This window comes from Ursus americanus, chromosome 21, assembly GCF_024610735.1.
Source record: "Ursus americanus isolate L20-20 chromosome 21, mUrsAme1.1.p, whole genome shotgun sequence".
NCBI lineage: Eukaryota > Metazoa > Chordata > Mammalia > Carnivora > Ursidae > Ursus > Ursus americanus.
Window position 1 is genome coordinate 25,673,965 of NC_142147.1, and position 18,753 is coordinate 25,692,717.

The 18,753-nt window shown below is 48.3% G+C and overlaps 1 protein-coding gene and 1 pseudogene across 15 annotated transcripts in view; one reads left to right on the forward strand and one right to left on the reverse strand.

The window, feature by feature from the left end:
- The window catches only part of ZFHX3 (zinc finger homeobox 3), a 1,292,716-nt gene that overhangs the window by 1,184,147 nt on the left and 89,816 nt on the right, over nt 1-18,753 (forward strand). For all 15 annotated transcript variants that reach the window (XR_015728051.1, XM_087870546.1, XM_087870551.1 and 12 more), the window contains one exon: nt 16,190-16,421. Coding sequence is in view for 14 of the 15 variants with exons in the window: in XM_087870546.1 (XP_087726672.1) it covers nt 16,190-16,421 (232 nt within the window). In the remaining variant the exon portion in view is untranslated. The remainder of the gene's footprint in view (nt 1-16,189; nt 16,422-18,753) is intronic.
- LOC123800553 (U4 spliceosomal RNA) lies at nt 3,774-3,842 on the reverse strand (annotated as a pseudogene).

Genomic DNA, 18,753 nt, shown 5'->3' on the forward strand with positions numbered 1-18,753 from the left:
CACTCACTGTTGGATGTCAAGATCATTGCTAGCATTCTCCTCTCCAGAGATGGTCAGGAAGTAAGAGCAGGATGTGCGGGAAGGTACACAGGGATGAGTATGACCTAGTTTTTTCCCCTTTTCGTTTCACTCCCTTGCTTTTCAAACCTGCATTATTTTCAGCTACTAGAGGGCACACAGAAGAAGCCTGCTACCCTTTTGTTGTTGTTAGTAACTCGATCATTAGGTTAGTTAAAAGTTGACTCAATTGCAGGTATTGTTTAGTTCTGAATAAATGGATAACTCTCATTTTACTCATGCAGCATTATTCACCGTGTTTATAGAATGAGATGCAGAATTTGAGAAGGAGTGCCACGGAGAGAGAACATACTTACACGCAAGTTCTTACGTTCAAAAGCGTGAAAACAAGGGGTGAAGTTTAATTGTTCTGGAGTCATTTCATAATTCCCAGTTAAATGCTACTTCAGTTACTGTTGCTCTTTGGTTTGAAACTGCTTATTTTAATATCAAGTTTGCAAGCCTCGCTTTTACTGTGTTTTGACAAGTTGCAAGGAACTTACCTTGTTCAATAAAGTGTGTGTGTGTGTGTGTGTGTGTGTGTGTGTGTGTGTGTGTGTGTTTCCTCTCCCCTCGTCTTTCATATTCCCAATGAGTAAGTTTTTCCACAGTGTTTTTCATCAGGGGTCAGCATATCACTGTCGGAGGAGGGAATCCAGCTGGCCACTGGTTTTTATAAATAAAGTTTTATTGGAACACAGCCATGCATGTTGTTTTACCTGTCACCCCTCACCGCTTTTGTGAGAGTGGAGTTCAGCAGTTGCAACAGAGGCTGTGTGGCCCTCCAGGCCTCAAATAGTTACCGTCCAGATACTTACAGACTGCCGGTCTAGATGATAGAAACGTGCCTTTTAAGAGATTGTATTTTTCTGAAATTTGGGGAAGCCACGGACTAAGAAATCATTCTGTCCAGTTGCAGTTGTTGTCAGCTCACTTGGCTCTGGTTTATTTCTGTGATCTTAAGAATTTGCTTATTAGATGTTGAATGCAACGACCCTGGTTTCATGGTAACTAAACCTGCCTCGGCTTCTTGCTAATGTACTGCTGGTCATTTCATTCAGTAGACTGAGTAGCTTTCAGCGTTTCTATGGGAAGGACACTGCTCATTAGTGGGTATGTTCAGCCTTCAGCTTAGTGAAAATCTGAATGCTTTCTCAACCTGAAACAGTGGGTATTATTGTAAATGTTAAGTAATATAGCTCTCTACAAAGACAAAGTGCTTCCTGGTCATTATTAGCTGTGCACCATCGTCATTCCTCACAATAATGCCATGAAGTAGGTTCTTAGTATTGCCATCCAGATTTTATCACTGAAGCAGGAAAGAAGGGTGACTTGCTGAAGGTCACATAATAACAAAGCCCACTGGCAATTTGTGTCATCTCATGAGTCATGTTGGCGCTGGGGAATGTCGCTGGCACCAGCAGTACTCACGCCCAGAGGCAAGCCAGTCCCCCTAACAGGTTCTTTCCCTGAAAATCCCATGATTTCATTAGCGAGGCAAGTGAACAGGCGATCAAGTAATTAATTCATCTTGTGTAGACTTCGGACCCCAATGAAATCAGCTCGTGGGGAAGGCGTTCTGAGTCTTCAAGTGCCCCTTCCCACCAATTCTTCTCATCCCCTGACCACTTTCTACAAAATTTTTTGCTTGGCCACTCCTGAAGTCCATTCCCACTGATTTACTCCCTGGAGTCTCACGGCTCTTCATTGGGAGGTGGTGTTATCCTATTTCACAGTCGAAGAGAGAACTTAGTGTCAGAGCCCCCCTCTCCTCTTCAAGGCTCCTGACTTATGCCCGTGTCCTTGCTACAGAGTAACCTGACTCCTGTGTGCCCAATGGGAGGGTACGTAGTCTCTGTCCTCAGTAACCTTCCAGTCTCACTGAAGAAGAGGCCACATACATCATGCCGATAACCAGCATTTAAGGTGTCAGTGGGAAAAGATGTGCTGAGAGATTAAGTCTTCGAGTTCAGAGAAGAAAAGATCACTGTAGACAGAAACAAGTTGGGAGGTGGGATGTTCAGAAAGGGGAGCAGGATTTGGCTGAGCTGGAATGGAAGTATGAACAGGACGGAATGGCATGAACCCCCCCTTACCGCCCCCCCCACAAGACCAGTGAGGGACCGAGGAGGAGACAAGGGTGGTACAAGGGAGTGGTGGGTGAAAAGCAGTGTAGTGGATAACCTTTCTTAGGTACAGAGAATGATGACAATAACGTTTAGAGATTAATCATCCCTTCATTGTTATTTGAGGAAACCAGAAACAGGAACATGGACAGACAAATGGGGAATGAATTAATCCAAAGCTGAAAGAAAGACAACTAAAGACCATAAAAATGCAGGTTTTACCAGAAACGGGGACTGACTGTCGGTTCCTTTGGCTTCATGTCATTATAACGTAATCTGGAAAGGTCATTGAGAAATCGATGTTTTAAGACTTAAGCCTTTAAAATACCCACTAAAAAAGTACCTGTAGCCTGTATTAATACTTGCAGAGCAAGTTACTGGATTTGAGATTCCAAAGACGTCACCTGCCAGTTGGTGTGGTCAGTTGGCTTCATCTTAATGCCATCTCCCCGGGAAGAAAGCGCTGGCAGGTTTGTGTCCAGATGTCACCATGCCCTAGAAGCATAGTAACCACTGACGTGCGTAATGCCTGCCGCAGCATCCCAGTGCCCCAGAGCTGGAAATCCTAGCAATCTTCTTGCGTACTGTACCTCCAACCTTCTCTAAAACCTGCCATTTTGCTCAAAGAAACGTTCCCAGTTGCCGGTGTTTTAAACGCAGTTTTCTGGAGCTTGAATTTTGCTGGGGAAAATGCCACCCGGTTCTCTAGTAGGATTTGTAAACCGTCATCTGTCTGGAATGGAATTGGCTCCCCCAGCAAATCTTGTATTGGGGTCCTTCCCATCTCTTTAGTGGTGGTTGGGCCTTCTGAAACAGAATGAACTTGTGGACTCGAAGGGGAGGATGTTTTGGTCAAGGCGGACTGGCTGATGAAAAAAACCTCCCTTTATTTTACCATTTAAAATAAGCTAAAAAAAAAAAAATTCTCTCTGACTGGCCTCACAGCCACATTCCACTGGGAGCTTGCGAGCAGAACCAGGAGGCAGCGTCTTGTACCCCCAGTGCTCGCAACCTCTCTGGGGAGGGTCTTTTGTCAGCAGGGCTGGTGGCCACGGAGCAGGCAGGGGAGCCTGGAGTTTGAGTATAAACCAGAAAGGGAAAGCAGCCCATGTAAGCCCAGGTGGAGAATGTTCCCTTGGTCCCAGGTCTCGGAGTTCAGAAGTACCTGGAAGTAGATGTAACCAGTTCTTTAGGGAGTGACGAGAATGGAGGGTCTGCGCGGGAGCAGTGCTCAGCAGCAGTCAGTCGTAGACGAGGATGGGGAGTTTGGGAAGAAAATAAAGATGAGCCCGTGGGTCTATGTTTAAAAAAAAAAAAAAAGTCCTCATCCCGACTTTCCCAGCCTGGAGACAGTCCAACTGCTCAGCGTCTGTCCCAGGAGCACCCATTCAGCCAGGTCCTTTCAGGCGTCTGCACACGGTCCCGCCTCTCCATTGGCTCTTGGAGACCCCGCACGTTTAGAACTCAAACACCTACTGAATTGTTTTTATCTGTAAAGGTGTGGTGGATGCTGCTAACTCGTCTGCGGCGTCCTGATGGCTTGGTTCCTCCCCCACCCCGAGGGGCTTCTGTGGAGATGGCTCTGTGAGCTTCTTCTATTAGCAATAATCGCGCCTCGGATAAACCTCATTGGCTACGATACTGCCACTGCGCAAAGCTTCTGTGAGCTTCTTCTAGACGGTCCTCAGCACACCCAAGTCTGGCGGCTGTCAGTTTAATCGTAAGTGAGCTCTCGTGCAAGAGCCTGCCGGCGTTAAAGCCGTGGAAATACGTATACACAATGGAGCGATAGAATGATGGTGAGCAACCAAGTTGTCCTCTGGCTAGGGGACATTTAGCGGATTCGGAGCAGGGAAGTGGAAGCACTTTTGTGATTCGTATACTGAAAAATTAAGTCACCAAGTACAACCATTTACAGTAATTATATCCTGCCATAAAATCTTATTCACGCAAGCAGTAAATATTAGCAAACATGCGTATTCTCCCAGTCCCAACCTCCTGTCTTGGTCATCAAGGAATGTAGAGCCCACGTGGAAGTGATTAGCGGTACACACGGGTGGGGATCCCCTCCTGCTACAGGACCCTGGAGGTGTGGAGACCAGAGTTCTAGCTTGGGGGTGATGGAGAAAGACGTCCAGGTAGGGGTGCCCTCTACTCACCCGCAGAGCTGGGGAGCATTTCAGCAGGTGGAGGGGGCAGTTTGGGGGGGGGTCCAGTCAGGAAAAGCCACCGAGACCGGAGACCAGACAGAGTAGGGTTGGGGGTTAACATGGGAAGTGCCAGGAGGCTAATTTTATGTCAGGTGTGGAATGGAGTGGAGGATTGAAACGCTGAGGTGGAGGGAGGGAGTCTGGACTGGATTAGAAAGGTCAGCAAGCTCAAGACCAGGAGTAACCATGAAGTATAAGAGGATTTTTCTCATTTGTTCAGGCTTTCGGCCAACAATTTTCAGATCAGGAGCTGTGCTGAGACAGAAAGGTGCAGCTTGGTCCCCCTGCCTGTTGAGTTGCTATCCATGGGGTAGCAGAGAAACAAGGGGTGGTTGTAACCCAGTAAGATAAGGAGAACATCGAAGTTTCTGCCAGTGGGCTGTGGGACCCAGAGGGGGAGAGGTGGAATTTGGGCATTAGGGAAGGTTGCGGAGAGGGAGTGGCCTGTGAGCTGGGCCTTCGCACAAAAGAGGGATCTGATTTCTGAGCTATATATTTATTTTCTTATCTTCTTCTCATCCTGATATCTTTATAAAGACCCGATTTATTCCCCTTTTACTTCATTCATGTTATGAGACTGTTGACTTTTGCAATTCAGTGGCATGGCCCATTCCGTGATCTTTCCCCACTCATAAAATGGACTTTTCACAAGGGTCTCATTCCTTTGGTGTCATTACTCCCAGAGGCTTTGCATTCTGGAGCAGGTGGGTGGTAGGCTCTGATCCAGACTTCAGGGAAAGTGTAGGTTTCTAGCTACATCTTAGACACTGAACTGTTACTGATCCAGAAAAGACCAGCTCGCTAATTCTCTGCCGTTTTGTAGGTCATTCCTGCTGGAAGCTGCCTTGCCTAACTAACCCTCTAAGAGAGTGACTGTCAAATGGGCTTGCATGGGAATCAGCTGAGGAGCTTCTTAAAACCCAGATTTCTGGGCCCACCCCCAGACTCCTGTAGGTCTAGATGGGGTCTGAAGGGGTTTCTAAGGGAATGCTGATGCTGTTGGTCCAGGGGCTACACTTTGAGAACCCCTTCTGGGAAACCCAGCCACTGGGAAAATGAACTGCTTCTGGGTGAGACCTTCCCTTAGTGTGGCCTTTCTCAAGGACTTCCACAGGGGGCGCTCTTCACAACCAGTCAGCAAGAACAATTGTGAAGCCGCAAGGTGGCTTCCGAGGGACGAAGACAGCTCTTCAGCACCCCATCTGGAGCCCTCCAGATGGTCCTTCTGAGAACTCAGACTCCCACGGTGCCTGTACTATTCACAGAGGGCACTGGGCCATGTAAAATGGGATTCCAGACTCTTGACTTTCCACCTCTTCTTCTGTGAGGGAACAGCCATTCTCAAGACCAAGACTTGATCTCAGAAACAAATGTCGGCCGCGAGGTGTAGTGGTTTTGTTCTTGTCCATCTTCAGTTCCTGGTCCCTCCAGTATGGCTGTCAGACTTCAGGATTCAGCCATGTCTTCGTTCTCTCCTGCTGGTTGGTGTTGGGACCCTTCTGTGAGAGGCCCCCCTTGTGATCTGGAAATGGTGTTGAGGAGAGGAGGGTGCTAATAGTCAGTGACAACCAAGGGAGGCCAGCAGACACCCAGAGATACTCCAGCCCAACGAGTCCTCCCAGTCTTTGAGCTCGTGCCCATTGGAATGATTAATTGATGTCCTCCACTCTGCTGGACAATTAAGGAAAGCAGAAGAAGGAGGGAAAAGTCTTCAGTTAGACCTAATTTGGCACCATATTGTTTTCTGTTAATCTATTTTGTTTTCTGTCCGTCTGTCCCAAGGGACGGATGCCTTGCTGCTTGCTGAAGCATGCATAACTAATGTCCTCATTAAGGGCTGATCTGTTTATCAGGGCCATGCGAGGAAGCCGGCCTGCCAAACCTAGGCACAAGCTGGGGGTTGTTACCTCCCTCTGGGCCTTAGCCCCACCTCATTAAGCTGGTCCGGGCTATTGATTGGGAGCCTGTGTTTGGAAGAGTCTTACTTACTCCATGCATTATCTTGACAGATTGATCAGACCTGATTGAGAACCTCTTAAAGGAACGAACAGCTGTAATGGGAAAGTTGGACTCTGTCATCCGTTAGGATGATTCTGGGAGCAAGAAGAACAAGGCTGACATCTTGGAGCAATTGTATTTACAATTAACATGGCTGAAAACGATTGCCTCTATTGATCCCCCCTTCCTGCAATTACAGCCCCATTGTTTACATTCCAGCACTTCAGTTATAAAAAGGAAATTCAATAATTATTGCATTATTTAAAGTTAAAGTGCCACAGAGTTTGCTGGCTACGCTTGCTGGTTGATTTAACGTTCAGTAAAATCCATGCTGAGCTCTCCATCTTGAGGCCGAACAATATCGGCTTTTAATGAGACCTAAAAAGGGAGGGAAGGAGAGCAAAACCCGGTGCACTGGGTGTTTGTCTGGGTTATTTATGGAGGGAACCCGAAAGCAGGGCAGAGAAACTAGCCGTGTCATCGTTCACAAAACTATATCCCCTCCGGCCACGTGGCTGTCCCCTCTGCAGCTGGCCATCTCCTGGCCTCCCAACTCACACTCAGCTCGACTTCCTCAAAGAACCATTTTTCTCTTCTTCTCTCTTGGTCCCTTGTCCCCCAACCGCCAGGGTCACCATCTTCTTCAGCCTTTAGCAAAATCCATGGAACTTAAGGAGAAAGGGTCAAATTAGCCGCAGTGATGAGCGACATCAGAGGCACTTGCTTAGAGGGAATTTGTGTCCCCTCTCTTGTCACCTTCCCATTTTTCTCTTTCAAGGGAAAAGTGAAGTTAAAAAGTGAAGCACCTCTTATAAGGAAGGAGTCAGCCCTGTGTGTGCTCACTGCCCCCCCCCCCCCCGCCCCGGTCCATCTCATGCTGGCTGCCTGTTGTCTTCCCTCATAATGAAGGTGATGAGGGTATTTGTCAACAGATCATGGGAGCTCAAGACAGGCCTCCAGGTTTGAGCGCCAAATTCAGGCTCTCAGCAGCAACAGCCAGAAAGTTCAAGAGCGTGGGAGGAATTTTAAAGACCCATTTTATTTTTCTCGTACTTGGTTGAAATTCTTTCGTGGGCTCAGTTCCAGCAAGACAGCTGGACAGGTGCGCTCAGCAGGACGCAGAGCTCACGAGGAGAAAGTGATGCCTCATGCTTCGCCATCAAGAGTCACGCTTTCAGCAGCAGCCCCAGGAAATTTCAGAGTGCAGGTGCAGAAGGGGCGAGAGAGATGAATAGGGCCTATTCCTACTTTTATGAAGTATCTGGAGCAGGCCAGTAGTAGGCAGCTGCTTCCGTGCGACTTTTTCATTAAAGAGGTGACTTCTTGTGTGCCGGCATCGCGTGATCTATCTCGTGCGGTTTGCTAGAATCTGAAATACTCTTTGGGAAAAGGTGGGTGCAGAGATCTTAGACTCTGGAAGTTTTTCCTCTTACGGGGGAATATCTGCATGTGTTCTGACTCGGGTCTCTGTTCTGTGGCTGCTGCTCTCCAGAGCAGCAGCTCTCGGAGTGGGGTCCCAGACCGGCAGCCTCAGCGTCTCCCCAGAGCTTGTTAGAAATGCAAATTCTTGGTCCCCCACCCCAGGCCAGGTGAATCAGAAACCCTTGGGGTGCCCCCTCCCACCACGGTCCTGGTGTAGGTCACCCTCAGGTGCTCCTTGGTGCACCACCGAGCTAGAACACCATCTGCATCATTAACACCCACGCCCGCGGGGCTGTAGCCGCCAGTCAGGGGCGAGGAAGCAGAATCTGGGCCCAGCGTAGAAAGATGATGGCTGTGCCAAATACCTGGGTAGTCCTTCACATCCTCTGAAGGATTTGCACATTTGTTTTCTCATGTGGTTTTGAAAATTGCCTCCGAGGAAGACAGGGCAAGTATAAACATCTTCATTTTACAGATGAAGTAACGCACCTGTTTTGACCACCGGGCACGTGTTTTCTCTGCTGTATTGACTGTCACGGGATTGGAGATCGAAATAAATCCTTCAGAGCGGATTTAGGGCATCAGGGAGGTGTCTGCGAGCCATTCCAGCTGGGTTCTCCTTCCTTCACCTGGCCTTCACCTGGGATGTTGGCAGACATGATAAAGAACTTGGTTCTTGATTTTTGTTATACTGACACCCTGATGGGCAAAGAGACCCAGTAAACAGAAATGGTTCTGGGGCAAGGATGTGGGCCTGAGGTGTGGGTCCTGGCTGTGCCTTCAGCAGCAGCAGGACTTTGGGCAAGTGCCTCGAAATAAAAAGCACCTCTTACAAGGAAGAAATCGGTCCTGTGTGTGTTCAGTATTCCCTCCGTGTTGTAATTTCTATGTATTATAGTTTTCGTCACTGTCAGCTAGGGATTCCTCTTTGGGGTGGAGGAGAGGGGTCCCAGGGAGTGTGGGGCAGGCAGGGTCGGTTGGAAGGAGAGAAATGTCAATAGGTAAATTCAGTAGACCTTCATTTCTATTCCTAATCGCAAACTTTAACTCATTTGAAAAAAATAATAAGAATAGCCTCGGTGTAAAGACTTAACCATGCATTAGGCACTGAATTAAGCACTTCCTATGAATGATCCCATTGAATCCTCCCAGCAGTGCTTTGCGGAAGTTCTGTTACTGTCCCTGTACTGCATGTGAGTAAACTGAGGCCCACGGTGTATATAACTTGCATGAGGTAGCACAGAGTTAGGCTTTTCCACTGGGCTGCCTCAGTCCGGAGTGCACCTTAAACCACCATTATTGGCAACCTCTTGGCATGATGTTGAAGGAGAACACGCTAGAGTAGTGTGCAGATGCGGCTCTTATTTTTATTTGGGGGTTGACGTCTGTGAAAGCTGGAAAGCAGTGCTAGCGAAGAAGTGCATCGTAATGAGCGGGGAAGGTTACTGTAACCAGTGTATTATCCTAGTGAAGGGGTAATTTTCAGATCCTAGGAGCTTTTGGTAGATTCTGGAGGGCGGTCAGTTTGATGTTAGCCTTGTGGGACCCACTTTGTCATTTCACCTACATATAACCTCTTCCAGCTTCCGAGCTGTGTGTGTAGATGCTCGTTGGACCGTCAGGGAAACTGGCCCTCATCTGGCTTGTGACCGCATGCCCTGATGGGCCCCTTCCTTTGGGAGAACCCCTCCACACCTGATAAGCTCCCTCTGCTTTCTGGAGTTTCTCTGACAGAGAGGAAAGAAATCTATTATGTGAAGGCATCAGCAGTCCACAAGAGACCATATTTGGATTTCTCGTCGCTAGGTTCCTTTGAGGACGTGCTGGATGTCTCTCAAGGAAATGCTGGTATTGAGACATCTGAATCAGGAGATGCTGTTCAGGAAAGGGAAAAGACGCAGGGATGGGAAGGCCTGCCTTCGGCCTTGGAGCTCAGATACAGAGAATGAGCACTCATGGCTTGTCCAGGGCAAAAGGAGTCTGGCCTAGAAACCAGAAAATAGGTCAGAGTAACGTTAAATGGATTGATCTAAGGGAACAGTTTTACTTCCTTTTACTTTCTCTTATAAATCATGGTTGGGGCTTGTATCTTATGGTGTCTGCAGGGCTCCGACAGTGAAATAGGACTAAATTAGCATGTGCCAAGGATGAGGGCATGAGTGGGTGAAAAGCCAACATTAAACAGAAAATACATATATATTTAGGTTGACCTTCTGGAAGCTTTCCTAAGAATGTGACGTTAAGTTTGAAACTGTAACACAACCACTGATTAAAAAATTAACTGCCTCCATTCCCAGTCGCATTGCACCTGCAACGATTTATTTTTTTAAGCTTTCAAGGTGAATACCTGGGTATGGGGAATCTTATGTTCCGGAATGCCCCTGCGGTCAGCACCGTGTTAGCTAGACGGCTGTGGACTTGGCGTCAAGCCCCAGCTTCCAGTACTGTTTCTTCCATACTCTGTGAGACCTTGAGGGGAGTCATGTGACCTCTCTGAGTGTTGGGCTTCTGCAAGGACAGGAGCCAAAGACTACCCACCTCATGGGGTGGGCTGTAAGGAAAGGATTACAAGTCGCTGTGGGTGTTTTTTCTGTGCTACATGTTGCGAACGGGCACAGCACCCACTTACACCTTCCTTATTTCATCTTATGATGTGGGGATTTAGTAGACTAACTCTGGACCCCCCAAGGTGTCTTGGTGTTCATTCTGCTTGCCCGCTGTGGGGGATTCTTCTCGGCTTAGCAGGAGGCGGCTGGTATCCCCTAGGGTAGCCCATTTGCTCAGAGGGGTGCCTGAGAGCTGCTTCGCCCCATGCATCACAGAGCTTCACTTGCCCCAGGAGTAGGGATGCGTTGTGTCCATGGGAAAGTGTGAGGGGGTGGGTGAGGGTGTGTTTATAGTAACAGGTGTTCCTCCCCTGAGGACGCTTCATTATGAGTCCTGTGTGTTTTCATTTGTGAATGTGTGTGTGTGAATGTACTTTGTCCATCTCTACTTTAAAGGGAAGGCTTTGACAAAACCTAATCAATATTTTGCATTCCATGCATGAAGAGCCAGATGTTAGAAGTTTCTATCACTGGGGAGGAGGAAGGAGCGGGGCCCCGCCAGATTTACAGAAATCAATGTTCTCTGACAGAAGTTGGTTAGTTTTCCTGGGAAACAAGTAACAGGAACACATTTTTTTGATTTTCACGATGAATTATTTTCTAACAAGAGCCTTCTTTTCTTCCCTTTGACTTCCAGTTGTTGGCCAGGCTGAACGAGCACAACATATTAATGGGGTCGAATCCCACAAAGTAACGCGGGCTGGCTTCTTTGCTCTCCTTTCTCTTTTAATTATTAATTTGCTTTTTGCGCTTGGATTTATGTGCTGGGCTCATTATCGGAGGTGCTTCTTATTACAGCGAGGGCTTTCCTTTCTGAGCTCCCCCTTCCACCCAAGCTAGACCAGAAGGGTAGATGGGGGCATTAGACGTTTCCGTGTCTGGGGCACAGGAGTGTCGCCTTCCAGCTAAACCCGGATAGAATGAGCATTTTAAAAGAGCCCCAGCAAGATCAGAAAGTGGTTCAGGGAGAGGCCCCTGAGCAGGACAAGTGAGTCCACACTCCCTTGTTTTCTGCATAAAGTACTGGCCGCCGGTGTGTGTAAGTCAAGTTGCGAATTGCTCGCGGTGAGGAGAGTCTGTTACGTGCTGTGCACGGTGGTAGTTTGGAGAAGTTGGAGAGCGCTGGGCTCTTCTACTTCCATGAATGAGTCAAACTGGATACTTCTTAGAGGTCAGTGTGCTTCTCTGAGCTTTCAGAAAGTAAGTCGTATTGCCAAGTGTGGAAGGCTGTCTCTTTGGAAAGGACTGTGTGCTTGCAGTTCATATACCCTGGCGTTCTGCAAGCGCTTTGTAAACCAGCCAGTGACATTGAGGAAAATGAAGGGAACCCTTAGGCAGGTTCAAGGGGTCATAGGTCACTGGCCCCAGTGAGCTGGGGTAGACCTCAATTGCCACTATTCTTTAGCAAAGTCGTTTTTTCTTTCTTGATTTATTAGTTGGTCGTGCTTCTTCATCAGTATTAGTTTGTGGATAGATGGCAGTTTTTCTTGAGTAAGCCAGTGATTTTCGCGGGTCCAGCTGGCATACTCTCACAAGGATATTCAAGCCAAAGGGATACCCTCTTCATATCCCCTTGGCATGTCCTCCAAGTCACCAGTGTCACTGTTTTAATCGTGCAGGTTAAGGCCCTGGGGTAGGGCGTGTTCGGTGTGTGTGTGTGTGCGCGCGCGCGCGTGCGCACAGTGTGGGATGTGTTGCAGACACTTAGAAGGGGATCAGACCCAAACCTTGCCCAGTGGGCATAAGAGCCAGTTTTCTTGGGGTCCGTGTGAACCACGCACACTGACAGCACACTAGGGCACAGTGGAAGTTGTTGCTTTCTTTTCTTTTTTCAACTGTACACCCGGCCTGCTCATAAGCAGTGTGGAGTCTTGAATGCAGAGTAAAGAGAAGTGAAAAAAGCCAAGTAACTGGGTCCTCCTCCCTGAGGATGGGAGGGCTCTGTGGTCCACGGGGGAGAGGGTTGGAGAGCTGAGGATTTGTGTGGGAGAAAAATTTCCTGCCTGGCGAGAAGAGCAAGAACTCTGAAAGGAGGCAGCTCCTTTATTGACTGCTCCTCTGGGACGTGTGCCTTGGTGGATTCTTCATATATTACAGTGAATTTAATTAAATACATTGGGATCCCAATTGAGGGTATTCTAATTAGCTGGGTCAGGAACAAATTATACTCTCTCCTTCTCCAAATGAAAACATCTCCTCTCTTCTGCAGGGAAAGCATGTCCTTGGCTGACTGGCTTGCACTGGTGGGGTCCTCATTGGCCTCTCCAGCCCCACCCCCTCCTGCTGCTTCTGATTAGGCAGGTTCCAGGGATGGCATCTTGGGGGTGGAGCCAGTGCCACTTGGGAGGGAGAGGGCATCTGGCCAGCAGGTCAGGGCATTGACCTGCTCAAGACCTGGGAAATGACCAGATGGTGTGGAGAAGTCACAGAGGGCAGGACCCTAACTGCTAGCTTTGGGTCCCTAATTGCTTCAGGTTGGACAGCTTGAGAAGTACTGAGTGAGAACTTACAACATTTGGTCAAGAACAGGATCTTTGACATTTAGGGAGACTGAGGTTGTGAGCCTAAATTTGGGTTGGGATGTAACCTTTATAAGCAGGTGTTTCCTGACAACCAAAAAATGGTTTATTCTGGAATTTTCTTTTTCCTTAGTATATTAGAGAATGAGCCTGGTGTTCAAAAGCCACCCTGGAATTTTAAATTGAGCTTTTGTGCAAGCCTCTATGAGAAGACACTAAATATTCCCTAGACCAGGATCAGGGGAGGAGGCCTTGGCCCTGTTCACCTGGTTTCCTCTACTGTTTGCAGCATGTGTCCATTTCCCTTCCATAGTGGCCCTCAGATGTCAGACAGAAGAACTCTTCGTGGCACGAGAGATTGCCATTGACCACCATAAGTTCGAGTGTAGAGTGGTTTTGGAACGTTTTCCTCATACTATTTTTAAATCAGGAATCCCCAGTATGATGATCATGTCAATTCAGGATTTGTAGAGTTCTATTACCCAAGAGCCTATGGATTTGAAGACAAAAGACATTTGACATCTCAATCCCATCCAACTCTTCTTGGCCATGTTATCCTCTCCTCTGGCTCAGAGACCGGAAACTCCAGCCATTTGGAAAGGAACCTTCATATTCATATTAAAATTTTATGTTTAAGATTCAGTGCCTTATTGCAAGGAAATCCTGTCTCACCGGAAGGTAATGGGAATTTGGGGGTAAGACTTTAGTGATTCCTGTTCTGATTTCATAGTTGATGATATTACCGAAATTCCTTGATAATACTTACTGCTTTGGATTCTGTGGCTGTTTTCTCTGTTATCTTTTATTTCATCAGTTGTTGTTGAAAACCTAATATATGTAATTCTTTTGGTCTCAGTGACCCAACACAATGGTATACATTTCCTTGCATGGGCTCTTGTAAAGTTTCCTGCTCCTTAATCCCAAACCAGACCCTTGCTCCCAGGAATATCTTAGTACACTTTTTGGCTTTTCTTTATGTGTGGGGGGGTACTTTGTGGAGAAGTTGGGGAGAATGAACATGGGCAAGCTCATTCTTTTCCTTTACATCTAGCCCACTAGACCCTCCTCCTTCCCAGGCTTGCAGCCTCCAGAAGCTAGGGCCTTGGTGCATTGCATACTCCTGAAACCCTCTGCATGGAGCCTTGTCTCAGACCAGGCAAAGTGAGGATCAACCATTCAAAAAAATCAGTTCAATTTATTTCAAGAAAAGTAGCTTTTTATTATCAGTCATTGTAGTTGTCTTACCAGTTAACATTGAGTTCACTGGTTCTCCAGCCCTTTCCAGTTGTGAAATTGCCCTAGGATGGCTGTTCCTGGTTGGCTGGTTGGAGTATTGCATTGTTGCAAAGCTCTGCTCCTGAGTGTGTCACATCACCCATTTTGGGTGAAAGAAGGGATTGTTCTCTTTTGGTACTTATGAAGCCCGTCACATTTTTACCTATACCTTGGCCTCAGAGCAAGAGTTACTGTGGATTGGTTTAGCCAGTTGACATGATCGAGAACCTGGGCCTCCCCCTCTCCTCGCCCACGGTGATTTTTCTGCAGCACTCCTTTGGTGCATTCATATTTCCTCTTCCCTAAGGCTCAAATGTGTTTCTGGAATTTTCATACTTTACCAGGGAACAGAATGTGAGCCTCAGAGCTGTGTCATTCGATAGGAAGTGCTGGTAGGGCCACTCGGTATTTTTAATATTGGGTGGAGTGCAGGGCATTCTAATGGCTCTGCCTTTTCAGAGTCTCAAATTATAATCTGGACAAAAAGGCTTTCCAAGGAGGATGAGCAACAGTTTTCAAGGCATGGGCCCTGAATGGGACAAGTGTGGGTCAGAAAGGAGAGGAACAACACAAATCATTTCCAAGGCATCTGTTGTATCTTCTTTGTAGCTCCTGGGACCAGGCTCTGGGATCTGGGGGTGAGGGTGCAGAGAAAGAGGGTAATAACATAAGCACATAAAACACACGATCTGAGTTTCCTCCTCCAAAAGGATGCTGGGGGATAGGAGACCCTGGTTCTAGTTCACTCTCTCTCCCCCATTAACTAGCTGGGTTACCTTTGATCGTTCACTTAGGTTTTCTGCAATTGTTTCCCCTGTTTTATATGAAGCCAATAGGAAAATTCCCTCTTCTCCTGAAATGGGTCATTTGTATTGAAGGGATATCCTTTCTATACCAGGAGCATGTCACTTCCCCAGTGGTTAGTGAAAAGGGCCCATAGCTTTCATTATATTCTCAGAGAGGCACAGAAGGTTTGTGAATTTTGTCCTCGGATAGTCTCTGAGTCTTCTCCTATGCACAGAAGCCTGGGGTCTGCTAACTGTTCCCATGACCTCTCCTGTTCTTGCACCCCTCACTTTAATCCTCTGTGTGCCTGCTTTCTGCCAGCTTTGGGGCTTCCTTGTTCTGGAATCAGGACTGTGTCTACACAAACACAGCAAAGACTGTAATTTCGACCATCTGATGCACTAAAGCCAAATGACCTTCAGATGTTGACAGGGAACCAGTCTGGAGAAGTTTATTTTTCTGTCATTTTTTTAATCCAAAGGAAAATCTAATTTTAGGTTCTCCTAATAGACTGTGGTTCTAAATATAAAAACTTGACCTGTCATTCCTGTGAAAAAGCCAGACAGCAGCTTTGGCTTTGTGTTCGTGACCTAGGATTCTATACAGGGAGGGTGACCCTTTGGCGATCACCTAAAGCAGGCTTTGCTAACCTCTTCGGTAAAGGCCAGGTAGTAATAGCTGAGGCTTTGTGGGACCTGCTGCCTCCATTGCAGCGACTCAGACTCTGGTGCTTTGAAAGCAGCCATGGAGACTACGCAGATCTGTGGGTGTGGCTGTGTTCTGTTAAAACTTTATTTACAAAAATAGGCAGCAGGTCGGATTTGGCCTGCAGGCCGTTGTTTGCCAAGCCTGATCTAAATAAAGCAGGACACTCTGGAAAGTGAGAGGGGGAACCTTCGATTATTGTGCCAGGAAGACCCGGGTGACATGGGGAGGGTCTGATCCGTCCGCAGCAGTCCCGTGCGAAGCCACAGGGGAGGGGACGTTGGGGGGAGATGGGAAGAGAGCCCGCCGGCTGCTGGTCCTTGGAGAGCTGCTGGCGGAAGGTACATCGGAGAGGATGGGGGCACCCCTCCGAGGAGTCTCAGCACAGGGCTGCGGCCCGTCTGGCGTGGGCTCCCGGCCGCGGCGGCGACGGCAGGGCTCCGAGTAGCTCACCCACGGCGTGTCCCTGTCCTCTGCCCTCACAGCACCTGCAGCAGCACGAGAGCGGAGTGGAAGGCGAGAGCTGCTACTACCACTGTGTCCTGTGCAACTATTCCACTAAGGCCAAGCTGAACCTCATCCAGCACGTGCGCTCCATGAAGCACCAGCGCAGCGAGAGCCTCCGCAAGCTGCAGCGGCTGCAGAAGGGCCTTCCGGAGGAGGACGAGGACCTGGGCCAGATCTTCACCATCCGCAGGTGCCCCTCCACCGAGCCGGGTGAGTAGTCTCGCAGCCGCGTGTGGACCTCTGGCGGGGGTGGCGGCGGGGCGCTGCTGGTTGGCTGCTGGTTCTGGTGTCCGTCACTGACCTCACCGGCGACCGTTGTGTTCTGGAGGGAACATTGCGAGCGTTCTTGCCTTTTTTTTTTTTTTTTTTTTTTTTTAAACTAAAGGAACTTAGCACCACATTTCTTTGGGTGTCATGGGCCGCTGCCCAGTGAGCAGGACAACTGGAGATGTTTTGTCTCCTGTCCCCAAATTCCTCCCGTTCTAGACTCCACATTCAGTTTGTTGCTTCAAATGGACATAAAGCAAATGCTAAGTGATGTCTTGCTCGGGGGTAAGAATGGGCTGTTTGTGGCCTCGAGTCCAGTGTGGAAGAATGAACTTCAGAGAGGATCCAAACAGCCAGCACCTGCTGTAGACCTTCTCACTGGGTTTGAGGGTGCCGCGCTGCCTGCTTCCCCACAAAGAGTCGGGGCCTTCCGGGGAGGGGGGACCTCGCCACTTTCTACCTCCGTTCCTGTCCTGTGCTCCTTCGAAAGGCCCCTCGTTCCTGTCCACGCCTCAGCTTACCACAGCCTGTCTCCCCCCCATGATCAAACCCACCCTTGGGAGTTCACCGTTGACCTTGGATTTACCCAATCCAGTAGCTACCTGCTAGGCTGCCTTCTTTTTTCCTGTGGTCTCTGAAAGTATTGCCGGGTCCCGTCCTGAAGCTCCCCTTTCTGGGCTCCCAGTATGTGTCTCTCTCTTGTTCTCCTGCTTTTCGTGACCATCCTTCCATGCCTGTCCCTGGCTCATGGTGTGCAGTCTGCCCCACATGCTGACCTCAGCTGGGCATTAGGCCCTGGCCCTTGGCTCCCGGCCTTTTCAAGCTTTGATCTCCTGGCGTTACCAGATGCATGTCAGACGGCTCCCTGGATTTCTCGTTGGTGCCACGTCATAGACTCTGAGCTCACCACTGTCCCCTCCAGGCTCCCCTCTCCTGGTGGCACTCTGTCACACCAGCTGGCCAACTGGAGACTCAGGGCCATCCTTCATCTGCCCGTCACCTGCAGCACCCTTCGCCGCTGAGCTGTGGTGGCCCAGCGGGGATTTTAATCTTAATTTTACCAAATTTCATATTTTGATAGTTTTTAAAGGCACGAAGTTATAAAAACCTAATGAAAAAATGGCATGACCCTCCCTCTCTCCCATCCCATTGCCCAGAGCAATAGCTTTCAACTTTCATTTGTTTCTTTTGTTATTTCCATATTTCTCAATGTGCTGCTACTCCTGTTGCCTTGATGTTGTTTTATGTTTTAGACATTCTCTATTGGCTTTCTACTCTGAAAGATGAGGATTTCACTAGTAGACCATTCTACAAATCACACACTCCAGCTCATACACACCCCACCCACAGACTCACACACAGACACCCCGAACTCCGTACACACACACACACACACACACACATCACCCCTCGACCCCTGCACCACACTACCCAACCCCCCTGCATACTCAGTCTTCCCCTCCCTCCATCTTCCATGATGATTAAATAATAATTTGGGGTTATATTAATATTCAGTGTTTTCGTTATTCTGACTCTATAAATATTAATCACAGCTGAGCCATGTAGTTTTATAATTTCATTTACCTTCTTGTACAACTTTTTATTTTCCCTGTTTTCTAGGTACCTATGATTAATTCATGGCTAGCCCTCTGCCAGAGTAGACATTTCCTAATCTCTGAAGGCCCTGCCAGATCAGTTGCTCTCTTAGCTTCGTTCTCTCCTGGAGGTGCCCCTCCTGAGCCCCTCTAGACCCCTCTGCCCCCTGCCCTGCCCCCATCCCCCAGCTGCTCCTTTGCTCTTTCTTTCCATGTAAATGAAATGACCGGATATCCTGAAGTGGGAGAATGTGTCCTCCCTGCTGGAGTAGTTGAGGTTTCATTATCACTGTGGCAAGGCCAGTCCTCCTGGCAGGCTGGCTGAATCATTTCTTAGGGAAACAGGATCATTTCTTGGGTACCAGGATAATTTTCGTCACCTCTGGGTAACAGCAAAACTGTCCTTTCACGTATGTTTTTCAAATGCCTCTTCTGGTTAAAGTTCACATGCCTTAATCTCCGGGGCTTCTGCTCGGTGTGTGCATTCAGGAGCGAGGGATGAGGCCAGCGCCCACAGACCCATCTGTCCCCTTGTGCCGTCTGGCTGTGGGGGTCCCCATCCTTCACATTTTGGCCTCTGTGTGATCCTGCCGTTCCCATTATTTTGCTGTGAAGTCATTTTACAGGATTTTCCTTCCTCCACCCATAAATGCAGACCTATTTATTTCAGGGTTGGTTCT